The 16,500-nt window shown below is 58.2% G+C and overlaps 1 protein-coding gene across 1 annotated transcript; it reads right to left on the minus strand.

The window, feature by feature from the left end:
* Window positions 1-999: 999 nt before the first annotated feature.
* On the minus strand, window positions 1,000-16,278 carry LOC115081571 (transcription factor 15-like). Its single transcript, XM_029585999.1, has 2 exons — window positions 15,820-16,278; window positions 1,000-1,393 (listed from the first exon to the last, which is right to left on the minus strand). The coding sequence occupies exons 1-2, from the start codon at window positions 16,168-16,170 to the stop codon at window positions 1,319-1,321; spliced, it is 426 nt and encodes a 141-aa protein (XP_029441859.1). The 5' UTR covers window positions 16,171-16,278; the 3' UTR covers window positions 1,000-1,318.
* Window positions 16,279-16,500: the final 222 nt, after the last annotated feature.

The raw sequence follows: 16,500 nt of genomic DNA on the forward strand, positions 1-16,500 counted from the left end.
TGCTCCAGAGTAATACCAGTATGGACATTACTGCTTGAAAGTAATCCTAATATACACCATTAGTATTCAGGGGTAATATCGGTGTACACATCACAGCTAGAAAGTAATCCCGGTATACACCATTACGGCTAAAATGTAATCCCACTATACACCATTACTGCTCCAGAGTAATACCAGTGTAGATTTTACAGCTAGTACGCAATCCCACTATACACCATTACTGCTCCAGAGTAGAGCAAGAAAGTGATCCCAGAATACACTATTACTGCTCCAGAGTAATACCACTGTGGACATTGCTGCTTGAAAGAAATCCTAATATACACCATTAGTATTCAGGGGTAATATCGGGGTACACATCACAGCTAGTACGCAATCCCAGTATACACCATTACAGCTAAAAGGTAATCCCACTATACACCATTACTGCTCCAGAGTAGAGCGAGAAAGTGATCCCAGAATACACCATTACTGCTCCAGAGTAATACCAGTGTGGACATGGCAGCTAGAAATTAATCCAAGTGTACTCTATACCATTCCTGCTGCAGAGCATCAAGAAAATATTAGGCTTCGTAAATTAAATGGTCTTTGTTCTCTTTTCCCCATCTGTTCAGTGACCTCCAGTAACCCTGAAACACAGGGCTCTCCTTCGATCAAATTCAGGACTTGGAATAATTCACAGCCAAATATTCCCTGAAATGTCTGAATAGATATAATGGAATGTGGAAGCGAGTGGGCGTGCGTCTGTGAAATGTCACGTAAAACCCTCTACTCAGTGGCCCGATTCCCAGCACCACATCCTCCTCTTCCAGCAGGAGGCAGCCTCCTCCGGCTGATATCATGGCAGAGTCAGAGGGAAGGCATGAAACCTACAGCACGGAGAGATCCAGGGCCCGCGGGCGCCAGCACATACCCAGACGCTGGGACGCATCCAGGGTTTTATTCTAGCTTTTCTCCCCCTTCCACTTATTCAGTTTGAAATTAAAGTTAAAAAAATGTGTTTGATCAGAAAAATAATTTTATTTTCACATCCTGCAGAACATGAAGAGTAAATGGAATACAATTACCAGCATTCTTTGCAATACTCTTAATTCTCTTTAAAATCTGTATTTTTGGTAAAACAAAATATCTATTTACAAAAACTGTAAGTGAGCAAACTTTGCATGTGAGGATCTTTCTCACGCACTTGTGTCTCTCAGGCTCTGCATGTTAAGAGGGGAGCAGGCCTGTCTCTGCATCTCTCACTCCCATCTTCTTTGCAGTGGTACAGACTCGTTCCTCTGGGCTTGGCTTGCAGATTGTGGCAATTGAGGCAAGAATCTCATCTGGGTGGCAGGCGCAGGGTGTGCAGTCCCCGCACCCTCAGACACTGGCTTCTGTGCTCCCTTCGAGTACCCTGAAAGAAAGAAAAGACCATGTAAAGGGAAGCTGGTGACATGTCAACAGTGACAGGATCTCATCTGGGTGGCAGACGCAGAGCGTGCAGTCCCCGCACCCTCAGACACCGGCAGTCGCCAGGGCGTGCAGTCCCCGCACCCTCAGACACCGGCAGACGCAGAGCGTGCAGTCCCCGCACCCTCAGACACCGGCAGTCGCCAGAGCGTGCAGTCCCCGCACCCTCAGACACCGGCAGTCGCCAGAGCGTGCAGTCCCCGCACCCTCAGACACCGGCAGTCGCCAGGGCGTGCAGTCCCCGCACCCTCAGACACCGGCAGACGCAGAGCGTGCAGTCCCCGCACCCTCAGACACCGGCAGTCGCCAGGGCGTGCAGTCCCCGCACCCTCAGACACCGGCAGTCGCCAGAGCGTGCAGTCCCCGCACCCTCAGACACCGGCAGTCGCCAGGGCGTGCAGTCCCCGCACCCTCAGACACCGGCAGACGCAGAGCGTGCAGTCCCCGCACCCTCAGACACCGGCAGACGCAGAGCGTGCAGTCCCCGCACCCTCAGACACCGGCAGTCGCCAGAGCGTGCAGTCCCCGCACCCTCAGACACCGGCAGACGCAGAGCGTGCAGTCCCCGCACCCTCAGACACCGGCAGTCGCCAGGGCGTGCAGTCCCCGCACCCTCAGACACCGGCAGTCGCCAGGGCGTGCAGTCCCCGCACCCTCAGACACCGGCAGTCGCCAGGGCGTGCAGTCCCCGCACCCTCAGACACCGGCAGACGCAGGGCGTGCAGTCCCCGCACCCTCAGACACCGGCAGCCGCAGAGCGTGCAGTCCCCGCACCCTCAGACACCGGCAGTCGCCAGGGCGTGCAGTCCCCGCACCCTCAGACACCGGCAGTCGCCAGGGCGTGCAGTCCCCGCACCCTCAGACACCGGCAGCCGCAGAGCGTGCAGTCCCCGCACCCTCAGACACCGGCAGCCGCAGGGCGTGCAGTCCCCGCACCCTCAGACACCGGCAGCCGCAGGGCGTGCAGTCCCCGCACCCTCAGACACCGGCAGCCGCAGGGCGTGCAGTCCCCGCACCCTCAGACACCGGCAGCCGCAGAGCGTGCAGTCCCCGCACCCTCAGACACCGGCAGCCGCAGAGCGTGCAGTCCCCGCACCCTCAGACACCGGCAGTCGCCAGGGCGTGCAGTCCCCGCACCCTCAGGCACCGGCAGTCGCCAGAGCGTGCAGTCCCCGCACCCTCAGACACCGGCAGTCGCCAGAGCGTGCAGTCCCCGCACCCTCAGACACCGGCAGTCGCCAGAGCGTGCAGTCCCCGCACCCTCAGACACCGGCAGTCGCCAGGGCGTGCAGTCCCCGCACCCTCAGACACCGGCAGTCGCCAGAGCGTGCAGTCCCCGCACCCTCAGACACCGGCAGTCGCCAGAGCGTGCAGTCCCCGCACCCTCAGACACCGGCAGTCGCCAGAGCGTGCAGTCCCCCACACCCTCAGACACCGGCAGTCGCCAGAGCGTGCAGTCCCCGCACCGGCAGTCGCCAGAGCGTGCAGTCCCCGCACCCTCAGACACCGGCAGCCGCAGAGCGTGCAGTCCCCGCACCCTCAGACACCGGCAGCCGCCAGAGCGTGCAGTCCCCGCACCGGCAGTCGCCAGAGCGTGCAGTCCCCGCACCCTCAGACACCGGCAGTCGCAGGGCGTGCAGTCCCCGCACCCTCAGACACCGGCAGTCGCCAGGGCGTGCAGTCCCCGCACCCTCAGACACCGGCAGTCGCCAGGGCGTGCAGTCCCCGCACCCTCAGACACCGGCAGTCGCCAGAGCGTGCAGTCCCCGCACCCTCAGACACCGGCAGTCGCCAGGGCGTGCAGTCCCCGCACCCTCAGACACCGGCAGTCGCAGGGCGTGCAGTCCCCGCACCCTCAGACACCGGCAGTCGCCAGGGCGTGCAGTCCCCGCACCCTCAGACACCGGCAGTCGCCAGGGCGTGCAGTCCCCGCACCCTCAGACACCGGCAGTCGCAGGGTGTGCAGTCCCCGCACCCTCAGACACCGGCAGTCCGCAGGGCGTGCAGTCCCCGCACCCTCAGACACCGGCAGTCGCCAGGGCGTGCAGTCCCCGCACCCTCAGACACCGGCAGTCGCCAGAGCGTGCAGTCCCCGCACCCTCAGACACCGGCAGACGCAGAGCGTGCAGTCCCCGCACCCTCAGACACCGGCAGTCGCCAGGGCGTGCAGTCCCCGCACCCTCAGACACCGGCAGTCGCCAGGGCGTGCAGTCCCCGCACCCTCAGACACCGGCAGTCGCCAGAGCGTGCAGTCCCCGCACCCTCAGACACCGGCAGACGCAGAGCGTGCAGTCCCCGCACCCTCAGACACCGGCAGTCGCCAGAGCGTGCAGTCCCCGCACCCTCAGACACCGGCAGACGCAGAGCGTGCAGTCCCCGCACCCTCAGACACCGGCAGTCGCCAGAGCGTGCAGTCCCCGCACCCTCAGACACCGGCAGTCGCCAGGGCGTGCAGTCCCCGCACCCCCAGACACCGGCAGTCGCCAGAGCGTGCAGTCCCCGCACCCTCAGACACCGGCAGTCGCCAGGGCGTGCAGTCCCCGCACCCTCAGACACCGGCAGTCGCCAGGGCGTGCAGTCCCCGCACCCTCAGACACCGGCAGTCGCCAGAGCGTGCAGTCCCCGCACCCTCAGACACCGGCAGTCGCCAGGGCGTGCAATCCCCGCACCCTCAGACACCGGCAGTCGCCAGAGCGTGCAGTCCCCGCACCCTCAGACACCGGCAGTCGCCAGGGCGTGCAGTCCCCGCACCCTCAGACACCGGCAGTCGCCAGGGCGTGCAGTCCCCGCACCCTCAGACACCGGCAGACGCAGGGCGTGCAGTCCCCGCACCGGCAGTCGCCAGAGCGTGCAGTCCCCGCACCCTCAGACACCGGCAGTCGCCAGAGCGTGCAGTCCCCGCACCCTCAGACACCAGCAGACGCAGGGCGTGCAGTCCCCGCACCCTCAGACACCGGCAGTCGCAGGGCGTGCAGTCCCCGCACCCTCAGACACCGGCAGTCGCCAGGGCGTGCAGTCCCCGCACCCTCAGACACCGGCAGTCGCCAGAGCGTGCAGTCCCCGCACCCTCAGACACCAGCAGACGCAGGGCGTGCAGTCCCCGCACCCTCAGACACCGGCAGTCGCAGGGCGTGCAGTCCCCGCACCCTCAGACACCGGCAGTCGCCAGGGCGTGCAGTCCCCGCACCCTCAGACACCAGCAGACGCAGGGCGTGCAGTCCCCGCACCCTCAGACACCAGCAGACGCAGGGCGTGCAGTCCCCGCACCCTCAGACACCGGCAGTCGCCAGAGCGTGCAGTCCCCGCACACTCAGACACCGGCAGACGCAGGGCGTGCAGTCCCCGCACCCTCAGACACCGGCAGCCGCAGAGCGTGCAGTCCCCGCACACTCAGACACCGGCAGACGCAGGGCGTGCAGTCCCCGCACCCTCAGACACCGGCAGTCGCAGGGCGTGCAGTCCCCGCACCCTCAGACACCGGCAGTCGCCAGGGCGTGCAGTCCCCGCACCCTCAGACACCGGCAGTCGCCAGGGCGTGCAGTCCCCGCACCCTCAGACACCGGCAGACGCAAGGCGTGCAGTCCCCGCACCGGCAGTCGCCAGGGCGTGCAGTCCCCGCACCCTCAGACACCGGCAGTCGCCAGGGCGTGCAGTCCCCGCACCCTCAGACACCGGCAGACGCAAGGCATGCAGTCCCCGCACCCTCAGACACCGGCAGTCGCCAGGGCGTGCAGTCCCCGCACCCTCAGACACCGGCAGACGCAAGGCGTGCAGTCCCCGCACCGGCAGTCGCCAGGGCGTGCAGTCCCCGCACCCTCAGACACCGGCAGTCGCCAGGGCGTGCAGTCCCCGCACCCTCAGACACCGGCAGTCGCCAGAGCGTGCAGTCCCCGCACCCTCAGACACCGCCTTCTGTGCTCCCTTCCAGTGCTCTGAGAGAAAGAAAGGCCCGTGTAAAGGGAAGCTGGTGGCATGTCAACAGTGATAGGGCAATGCAGTCTGACGGGTTTTCTTTCTTCTCTCAGTGGTAACAGGGTCATCTCTGTCTGTCTCTCAGTGGTGACAGAACATTTATAAAAAATGTTTTATATTTATTGGAAACTAGTACATCAGAATGTCGATAGCCAAAAGTGGCTCCCACATACTACAGAGGAGAATCTCCAGGGGACTTTGCCCGAGGCACTAAGTAGTTACCGACCTTCGGTGGCCTTGCTGATACGCACCAAGATGGAGAGAGACAGTGCCTGATGAGCTCAAGGTAGCAAAGCAAGGCAACAAGGTCAGAGAGATGCATAACCAGCAGAAGAAAGGAGGAAATAATAATAATGCCTCTGTCCAGGTCATCGGTGAGACCTCATCTGGAATATTATGTCTAATGCTGGAGGCCATACCTCAGAAAGGCTTTAGATAGCCTGGATGTGATCTACAAAAATGATGCAGGGCCTGCATATGAGACATAAGGAGAGGGGAAACAGGGAAGATAGCTCAGATCTTCAAATACCTCAGATATAGAAATAATCCATCAGAAGAAAACATTTTTAGTAGAAAGAAATTTCTAGATAAGAGGGGAGCTTCCAAAGTGGCAGTCTCAGGAGTAACATTAGAAAATATTTCTTCATGGAAAGGGTGCTGGATACATGGAAAAGCCTCCGCAGGCAAGGTGATGAACACCAAAACTGTAATGGAATTCAAGAAAGCCTGGGATAAGCACAGAGAAAAGGGACAGGAAAGCTAGAAATCAGCTGGAGTCTAACATTGCAAAACAAAGCAAACTGAAAAGACCAGACAGGCCTTATGGTCCTTATCTGCCCTCATATTCTGTGCTTCTATGAAGCCACAGTGACCATGCAGTGCTCTATGAAGCCACAGTGACCATGCAGTGTTCCAGGAGTGAGGGCAGCCATGTGGTGCTCTAGGAAGCCACAGTGACCATGCAGTGTTCCAGGAGTGAGGGCAGCCATGTGGTGCTCTAGGAAGCCACAGTGACCATGCAGTGTTCCAGGAGCGAGGGCAGCCATGTGGTGCTCTAGGAAGCCACAGTGACCATGCAGTGTTCCAGGAGTGAGGGCAGCCATGTGGTGCTCTAGGAAGCCACAGTGACCATGCAGTGTTCTAGGAGTGAGAGCAGCCCTGTGGTGCTCTAGGAAGCCACAGTGACCATGCAGTGTTCCAGGAGTGAGAGCAGCCATGTGGTGCTCTAGGAAGCCACAGTGACCATGCAGTGTTCCAGGAGCGAGGGCAGCCATGTGGTGCTCTAGGAAGCCACAGTGACCATGCAGTGTTCCAGGAGTGAGGGCAGCCATGTGGTGCTCTAGGAAGCCACAGTGACCATGCAGTGTTCCAGGAGTGAGAGCAGCCATGTGGTGCTCTAGGAAGCCACAGTGACCATGCAGTGTTCCAGGAGTGAGAGCAGCCCTGTGGTGCTCTAGGAAGCCACAGTGACCATAGTGCTACAGGAGTGAGAGCAGCCCTGTGGTGCTCTAGGAAGCCACAGTGACCATAGTGCTACAGGAGTGAGAGCAGCCATGTGGTGCTCTAGGAAGCCACAGTGACCATGCAGTGCTACAGGAGTGAGAGCAGCCATGTGGTGCTCTAGGAAGCCACAGTGACCATGCAGTGTTCCAGGAGTGAGAGCAGCCACGTGGTGCTCTAGGAAGCCACAGTGACCATGCAGTGTTCCAGGAGTGAGAGCAGCCACGTGGTGCTCTAGGAAGCCACAGTGACCATAGTGCTACAGGAGTGAGAGCAGCCACGTGGTGCTCTAGGAAGCCACAGTGACCATGCAGTGTTCCAGGAGTGAGAGCAGCCACGTGGTGCTCTAGGAAGCCACAGTGACCATGCAGTGTTCCAGGAGTGAGAGCAGCCATGTGGTGCTCTAGAAAGCCAAAGTGACCATATAATGTTGTAGAATAGGTATTGGTTTTGCATGTTTCAGAAAGTTTGCACAGTTGTGCATTGAGGTTCATATTCAAAAGATTTGTCAAGGTAATGGCAGGTGTTACCTGGACAATTACTTGGTTTCCAACATTTTCCCCCTCTCTCCATTTAAATTTTGTCTGGGTAACTCATTGCCTGCTTTAGAAAAGAGGCATTGTGGGGCACTGTGGCATTATCAGGATAAAGTTATTGGGAGTGCTATGCTAGAGTTATCTGGATAATGCTATTCGGGTACATTCAGCTGAACGCCTGACTATAATACGCTGAATAGCGGAGTAACTTTCCTGTTACCTCTGGAGTGAGCATGCAGTAGGTCAGGAAGTGAGCACACCTTTATCACACAAAGCTTCTCTACCAATTGAACAGCTGGGCTTTAGAAGAAATAAAATTTGTCTTGATCACGTAATTGTACTCACAACATAAAATGGGATGAGTTTTATTTATGTACAAGTAGTAATAGCCTGCATTGAACAGAAAATTCCAGATGGGATGCAACATTATAAGCATAAAAACATTGCTAATACAGGAAAAATATTTAATCTTCCTTCATAACATGAACAAAAAAATTCCTGATCTATATGTTCGGTGCAAATGCCAGCTGAAAGCGCAGCATGCACATTTCAGAAAGGAGTAAGGATATGGCGCCTAGCTGAATCCAAAGCTGAAATCCAGTTCTGCTTGTGCCTGTGTTACTGTGCAGCATGCACGTTTCAGAAAGGAGTAAGGATATGGCACCCAGCTGAATCCAAAGCTGAAATCCACTTCTGCTTGTGCCTGTGTTACTGTGCAGCATGCACGTTTCAGAAAGGAGTATGGATATGGCACCTAGCTGAATCCAAAGCTGAGATCCAGTTCTGCTTGTGCCTGTGTTACTGTGCAGCGTTTCAGAAAGGAGTAAGGATATGGCACCCAGCTGAATCCAAAGCTGAAATCCAGCTCTGCTTGTGCCTGTGTTACTGTGCAGCAGGCACGTTTCAGAAAGGAGAAAGGATATGGCACCTAGCTGAATCCAAAGCTGAAATCCAGTTCTGCTTGTGCCTGTGTTACTGTGCAGCATGCACGTTTCAGAAAGGAGTAAGGATATGGCGCCTAGCTGAATCCAAAGCTGAAATCCACTTCTGCTTGTGCCTGTGTTACTGTGCAGCATGCACGTTTCAGAAAGGAGTAAGGATATGGCACCTAGCTGAATCCAAAGCTGAAATCCAGCTCTGCTTGTGCCTGTGTTACTGTGCAGCATGCACGTTTCAGAAAGGAGTAAGGATATGGCGCCTAGCTGAATCCAAAGCTGAAATCCAGCTCTGCTTGTGCCTGTGTTACTGTGCAGCATGCACGTTTCAGAAAGGAGTAAGGATATGGCGCCTAGCTGAATCCAAAGCTGAAATCCAGCTCTGCTTGTGCCTGTGTTACTGTGCAGCATGCACGTTTCAGAAAGGAGTAAGGATATGGCGCCTAGCTGAATCCAAAGCTGAAATCCAGCTCTGCTTGTGCCTGTGTTACTGTGCAGCATGCACGTTTCAGAAAGGAGTAAGGATATGGCACCCAGCTGAATCCAAAGCTGAAATCCAGTTCTGCCTGTGACCAGGGCCGGTGCAAGGATCTTTACTGCCCTGGGCAGACCAATTTAACACTGCCACCCACCCCAAACCCAGCCTGATTTGAATGTGCCCTGTGATAGTGGTAGATTATAGAGACTGATGGTCGCCCTCTTACAGGATTCTCTCTCTCTCTCTCTCAGTGCTCCCTGACTGCTGTTATCCCTTCTTTCTCATTTTTGAAAATCGCGCCTTTGCCTACCTCGGCAGTGCCGCACCCATTAACACCGCCCTAGGCAACTGCCTCATCCTGTCTAATGGTCCTGCTGGCCCTGGTTCAAGAAGCAAACGTTTTTCAGAGGAAAAACTATTCTGGAAGAAGAGGTCACATAATGAAGCTTCAAGGGGGAAGACTGAAGAGAAACATTAGAAAAGCGGAGAACACAGAATAGTCTCAAGCGAGGAGCAGCGAAGGCCAAAACAGAATTCAAGGAAATCTGGGATAAGCAGAGAGGATGCTTACAAAAATGTGAAGGCAAAAGCCAGAGATCGGGTGGGATCCCCGCTCTCATACCAGGAAGGATCAGACGGGCCCTGCTCTCACCTGTAAGGGAAAAGCCAGAGATCGGGGGGGGATCCCCGCTCTCATACCAGGAAGGATCAGACGGGCCCTGCTCTCACCTGTAAGGGAAAAGCCAGAGATCGGGTGGGGATCCCCGCTCTCATACCAGGAAGGATCAGATGGGCCCTGCTCTCACCTGTAAGGGAAAAGCCAGAGATCGGGGGGGATCCCCGCTCTCATACCAGGAAGGAGCAGACGGGCCCTGCTCTCACCTGTAAGGGAAAAGCCAGAGATCGGGGGGGATCCCCGCTCTCATACCAGGAAGGAGCAGACGGGCCCTGCTCTCACCTGTAAGGGAAAAGCCAGAGATCGGGGGGGGGATCCCCGCTCTCATACCAGGAAGGATCAGACGGGCCCTGCTCTCACCTGTAAGGGAAAAGCCAGAGATCGGGGGGGATCCCCGCTCTCATACCAGGAAGGATCAGATGGGCCCTGCTCTCACCTGTAAGGGAAAAGCCAGAGATCGGGGGGGATCCCCGCTCTCATACCAGGAAGGATCAGACGGGCCCTGCTCTCACCTGTAAGGGAAAAGCCAGAGATCGGGGGGGGATCCCCGCTCTCATACCAGGAAGGATCAGATGGGCCCTGCTCTCACCTGTAAGGGAAAAGCCAGAGATCGGGGGGGATCCCCGCTCTCATACCAGGAAGGATCAGATGGGCCCTGCTCTCACCTGTAAGGGAAAAGCCAGAGATCGGGGGGGATCCCCGCTCTCATACCAGGAAGGATCAGATGGGCCCTGCTCTCACCTGTAAGGGAAAAGCCAGAGATCGGGGGGGATCCCCGCTCTCATACCAGGAAGGAGCAGACGGGCCCTGCTCTCACCTGTAAGGGAAAAGCCAGAGATCGGGGGGGGATCCCCGCTCTCATACCAGGAAGGATCAGATGGGCCCTGCTCTCACCTGTAAGGGAAAAGCCAGAGATCGGGGGGGATCCCCGCTCTCATACCAGGAAGGAGCAGACGGGCCCTGCTCTCACCTGTAAGGGAAAAGCCAGAGATCGGGGGGGATCCCTGCTATCTTACCAGGAAGGAGCAGACGGGCCCTGCTCTCACCTGTAAGGGAAAAGCCAGAGATCGGGGGGGATCCCCGCTCTCATACCAGGAAGGATCAGACGGGCCCTGCTCTCACCTGTAAGGGAAAAGCCAGAGATCAGGGGGGATCCCCGCTATCTTACCAGGAAGGAGCAGACGGGCCCTGCTCTCACCTGTAAGGGAAAAGCCAGAGATCGGGGGGGATCCCCGCTCTCATACCAGGAAGGAGCAGACGGGCCCTGCTCTCACCTGTAAGGGAAAAGCCAGAGATCGGGTGGGATCCCCGCTATTATACCAGGAAGGATCAGACGGGCCCTGCTCTCACCTGTAAGGGAAAAGCCAGAGATCGGGGGGGGATCCCCGCTCTCATACCAGGAAGGATCAGATGGGCCCTGCTCTCACCTGTAAGGGAAAAGCCAGAGATCGGGGGGGATCCCCGCTCTCATACCAGGAAGGAGCAGACGAGCCCTGCTCTCACCTGTAAGGGAAAAGCCAGAGATCGGGGGGGATCCCCGCTCTCATACCAGGAAGGATCAGACGGGCCCTGCTCTCACCTGTAAGGGAAAAGCCAGAGATCGGGGGGGGATCCCCGCTATCATACCAGGAAGGATCAGACGGGCCCTGCTCTCACCTGTAAGGGAAAAGCCAGAGATCGGGGGGATCCCCGCTATCATACCAGGAAGGATCAGACGGGCCCTGCTCTCACCTGTAAGGGAAAAGCCAGAGATCGGGGGGGATCCCCGCTATCATACCAGGAAGGATCAGACGGGCCCTGCTCTCACCTGTAAGGGAAAAGCCAGAGATCGGGGGGGATCCCCGCTCTCATACCAGGAAGGATCAGACGGGCCCTGCTCTCACCTGTAAGGGAAAAGCCAGAGATCGGGTGGGATCCCCGCTATTATACCAGGAAGGAGCAGATGGGCCCTGCTCTCACCTTTAAGGTTCTTGACAGGCTGCAGTACTTTTGTTTAATTCAGCTGTTTCTTTCAGAGACGTATTCAGCCTAATTATAGCGCATGCTTCTTCACCCTCAAATATAGCACTACCTTGTCTAAAGAAAGAAGGTTATCTTCATGAAACGGCAAGAAGAGTCAGATTAGGGAGGAAGCAGGAGGAGTTTAACATGGCAATCGGTAGAGAGGGCATGACAGAGGTTTATAAAATCATGCGTGGGGTGGATGGGTAAATAAAGGACGGTTATTTATCTTTTAATACTAAAACAAGGGGACACTGCATGAAACTAAGAGCCAGCAGATTTAAAACAAATCACAGAAAGTGCTTTGTCACTCGGTGCACTCTCAAGCTGGGGGATCTGGTGCCAGAGAACGTGGTCAAGGTGAAGAGGTTTGGAAAAGTTCTGGGAGGAAAAGTCCTGTGAGAGTAGGAAAAACCATTCCTATCCCTGGGAGTGAGTAACAAGAAATGGATCTACTCTCTGAGATCTGCTGGGTATTTCCGAGTGATCTGGCTCCTCACTGTCAGAGGTAGGATGCTGGGATTGCTGGATCTCGGGAGGACCCAGCATTGCACTTCTTATGTTCTTATAAAGAAATGGATCTACTCTGAGATCTGCTGGGTATTTCCGAGTGATCTGGCTCCTCACTGTCAGAGGTAGGATGCTGGGATTGCTGGATCTCGGAAGGACCCAGCATTGCACTTCTTATGTTCTTATAAAGAAATGGATCTACTCTGAGATCTGCTGGGTATTTCCGAGTGATCTGGCTCCTCGCTGTCAGAGGCAGGATGCTGGGATTGCTGGATCTCGGAAGGACCCAGCATTGCACTTCTTATGTTCTTATAAAGAAATGGATCTACTCTGAGATCTGCTGGGTATTTCCGAGTGATCTGGCTCCTCGCTGTCAGAGGCAGGATGCTGGGATTGCTGGATCTCGGGAGGACCCAGCATTGCACTTCTTATGTTCTTATAAAGAAATGGATCTACTCTGAGATCTGCTGGGTATTTCCGAGTGATCTGGCTCCTCGCTGTCAGAGGCAGGATGCTGGGATTGCTGGATCTTGGGATGACCCAGCATTGCACTTATGTTCTTATAAAGAAATGGATCTACTCAGATCTGCTGGGTATTTCCAAGTGATCTGGCTCCTCGCTGTCAGAGGTAGGATGCTGGGATTCCTAGGATTCCTGGATCTCGGGATGACCCAGCATGGCACTTATGTTCTTATAAAGGGCTTTGGCTAGGTCCTGTTCACAGGAAGTAAGTGGGGAGATGATGATGAAAAAGGAATGCTAGATGGTATAGTGAGGGGTGCTCTGTTTCAAAGAGGGTCAGGAGAGTGATGAGGTGCCCCTTCTGTTGTGCACACATGTAGAGTTGTGTATGAGGGGAAAAGGAAGCAGAATTCCTGCCTGCACTTCCTCCCTGCTGCCTCTACCTACCCTGCCGAGGGTCCCAAGGGGATAGGAAAAGAATCTGTGCCTGCAGCTCAAGCTGCTGGGCTTTTCCCGGGGATTGGGATGAGTCCCCGCCTTCTCTGGGCATCTCAGAGCTCATTCCTGGGGTTTCAAGCACAGCTTCCCGGGATTCTCAGCTCTGCTCCTGCAGAAGGGCTGCCCCGGGACAGCAGAGACATCTGTCCCCTCACTTCCACTGCTTCCCCCGCACAGCAGGCTCTGCAGACTGCTTCCTTACCCCAAGTCACTGCTTCCCTATCCCAAGTCACTGTGCTGCCATGACACAGACTCCTCCTTCCACTCACCCCCTCCCCAGTCCCAGGACGGCACAGACACTCGCCCCCTCCCCAGTCCCAGGATAGCACAGACCCTCGCCCCCTCCCCCAGGACGGCACAGACCCTCGCCCCCTCTCCTGCCCCAGGATGGCACAGACCCTCGCCCCCCCAGAACGGCACAGACACTCGCCCCCTCCCCTGTCCCAGGACGGCACAGACCCTCGCCCCCTCTCCCTGCCCCAGGATGGCACAGACCCTCGCCCCCTCCCCCAGGACGGCACAGACCCTCGCCCCCTCTCCCTGCCCCAGGATGGCACAGACCCTCGCCCCCTCTCCCTGCCCCAGGACGGCACAGACCCTCGCCCCCTCCCCTGTCCCAGGACGGCACAGACACTCGCCCCCTCTCCCTGCCCCAGGACGGCACAGACCCTCGCCCCCCCAGAACGGCACAGACACTCGCCCCCTCCCCTGTCCCAGGACGGCACAGACCCTCGCCCCCTCTCCCTGCCCCAGATCAGAAAATACTTGCCCCCATTCTCTGCCCATGAAGGCATGGAGGCCTCCTCTCTCTGCCCCAGAATAGCAAGAATACACGGCCTCTTGGCCTCTCTCTGCCCCGTGTGCCCTCTTGCTCCCCCTTTCTGTTCCAGATCAGCACATGCACTCGCCCCCTACCCACACTCACTTGCTCCAGGGGCCTCTTCCTCTGTTCTGAATCAGCACAGACTCGTGTGACCCCCACCCAGGAATGGCACAGACGTATCCCTCCCTCTGTGCCCTGGATTTACATCTCTCTGCCCCATGAAGGCACGGATACTTGCCCTCTCTCTCTATCCCAGGATGCACGGATACTTGCCCCCTCGTCCTCTCTCTCTCCCTCCCAGGATGCACGGATACTTGCCCCCTCGTCCTCTCTCTCTCCCTCCCAGGATGCACGGATACTTGCCCCTCGTCCTCTCTCTCTCCCTCCCAGGATGCACGGATACTTGCCCCCTTGTCCTCTCTCTCTCCCCCCCAGGATGCACGGATACTTGCCCCCTTGTCCTCTCTCTCTCTCTCCCCGGATGCACGGATACTTGCCCCTCGTCCTCTCTCTCTCCCTCCCAGGATGCACGGATACTTGCCCCCTCGTCCTCTCTCTCTCTATCCCAGGATGCACGGATACTTGCCCCCTCGTCCTCTCTCTCTCCCTCCCGGATGCACGGATACTTGCCCCCTCGTCCTCTCTCTCTCCCTCCAGGATGCACGGATACTTGCCCCCCTCGTCCTCTCTCTCTCCCTCCCAGGGATGCACGGATACTTGCCCCCTCGTCCTCTCTCTCTCCCTCCCCCGGGATGCACGGATACTTGCCCCCTCGTCCTCTCTCTCTCCCTCCCAGGATGCACGGATACTTGCCCCCTTGTCCTCTCTCTCTCCCCCCGGATGCACGGATACTTGCCCCCTCTCTCTCTCTCTCCCTCCCAGGATGCACGGATACTTGCCCTCTCTCTCTCTCCCCGGATGCACGGATACTTGCCCTCTCTCTCTATCCCAGGATGCACGGATACTTGCCCCCTCGTCCTCTCTCTCTCCCTCCCAGGATGCACGGATACTTGCCCCCTCGTCCTCTCTCTCTCCCTCCAGGATGTCACGGATACTTGCCCCCTCGTCCTCTCTCTCTCCCTCCCAGGATGCACGGATACTTGCCCCTCGTCCTCTCTCTCTCTCTCCCCGGATGCACGGATACTTGCCCTCTCTCTCTCTATCCCAGGATGCACGGATACTTGCCCCCTCGTCCTCTCTCTCTCTCCCTCCCAGGATGCACGGATACTTGCCCCCTCGTCCTCTCTCTCTCCCTCCCAGGATGCACGGATACTTGCCCCCTCGTCCTCTCTCTCTCCCTCCCAGGATGCACGGATACTTGCCCCCTCGTCCTCTCTCTCTCTCTCCCAGGATGCACGGATACTTGCCCCCTCGTCCTCTCTCTCTCCCTCCCAGGATGCACGGATACTTGCCCCCTCGTCCTCTCTCTCTCCCTCCCAGGATGCACGGATACTTGCCCCCTCGTCCTCTCTCTCTCCCTCCCAGGATGCACGGATACTTGCCCCCTCGTCCTCTCTCTCTCCCTCCCAGGATGCACGGATACTTGCCCCCCCCGTCCTCTCTCTCTCCCTCCCAGGATGCACGGATACTTGCCCCCTCGTCCTCTCTCTCTCCCTCCCAGGATGCACGGATACTTGCCCTCTCTCTCTATCCCAGGATGCACGGATACTTGCCCCTCTCTCTCTCTCCCAGGATGCACGGATACTTGCCCTCTCTCTCTCTCTCCCAGGATGCACGGATACTTGCCCTCTCTCTCTATCCCAGGATGCACGGATACTTGCCCCCTCGTCCTCTCTCTCTCCCTCCCAGGATGCACGGATACTTGCCCCCTCGTCCTCTCTCTCTCCCTCCCAGGATGCACGGATACTTGCCCCCCCCGTCCTCTCTCTCTCCCTCCCAGGATGCACGGATACTTGCCCCCTCGTCCTCTCTCTCTCTCTCTCCCCGGATCCGTGCCCCCTGTCAGCGCGCACACTCACCCCCTTCCTCTGGTTGCTGAGGCAGAAGGTGCAGATGGTGCGGGGCCGCGGCCCCCCCGGGCCGGCGCAGGCCGGCCCCCCCTCGGCCCCCTCGGCCCGCAGCAGCAGGACGTTGCCCAGGTGGGCGATGTAGCTGGCGGCCAGGCGCAGGGTCTCGATCTTGGAGAGCTTGCGGTCCTCGGGCTCGGTGGGGATGAGGGTGCGCAGCGCCGTGAAGGCCGTGTTCACGCTCTGGGTCCGGTCCCGCTCGCGGGCGTTGGCCGCCTGCCGCTGGCGGAGCAGGGGCCCGGGCCCGGGCCCGGGGGGGTCGCTGCTCTCGCCGGGGCTCTCCTCGTCCTCGGCCCAGGCCATGCTGAAGCCCGGGGCTTGCCGGCAGCAGGAGGGAGGCTCTCAGCCGCCGGGCCTGCCTCTTATGCAGCTAAGAGCTGCCTCCTGCCTGCGGCGCAGCCCTTATATGAGCTCGGGGAGGGGCTCTCGGTGCGCGCTGACCAGCAGCAGCGCCTCGTGGCCCTGCCCGGGGCACTCACACCCAGGGCAGGGCTGGCTCCCCCCCCCCCTGTGCATAGCTAAACCCCTTCCTTATCGGGGGGCAGCACCCACCCCTCCCCCATCCTGCCAGTCTCACCCCAGCTCCAGCTGCTCCTCTCCTCATGTCGCCCTCCCCCCCCATCCTGCCACTCT

The sequence above is a fragment of the Rhinatrema bivittatum genome, unplaced genomic scaffold (assembly GCF_901001135.1).
Source record: "Rhinatrema bivittatum unplaced genomic scaffold, aRhiBiv1.1, whole genome shotgun sequence".
Classification (NCBI taxonomy): domain Eukaryota; kingdom Metazoa; phylum Chordata; class Amphibia; order Gymnophiona; family Rhinatrematidae; genus Rhinatrema; species Rhinatrema bivittatum.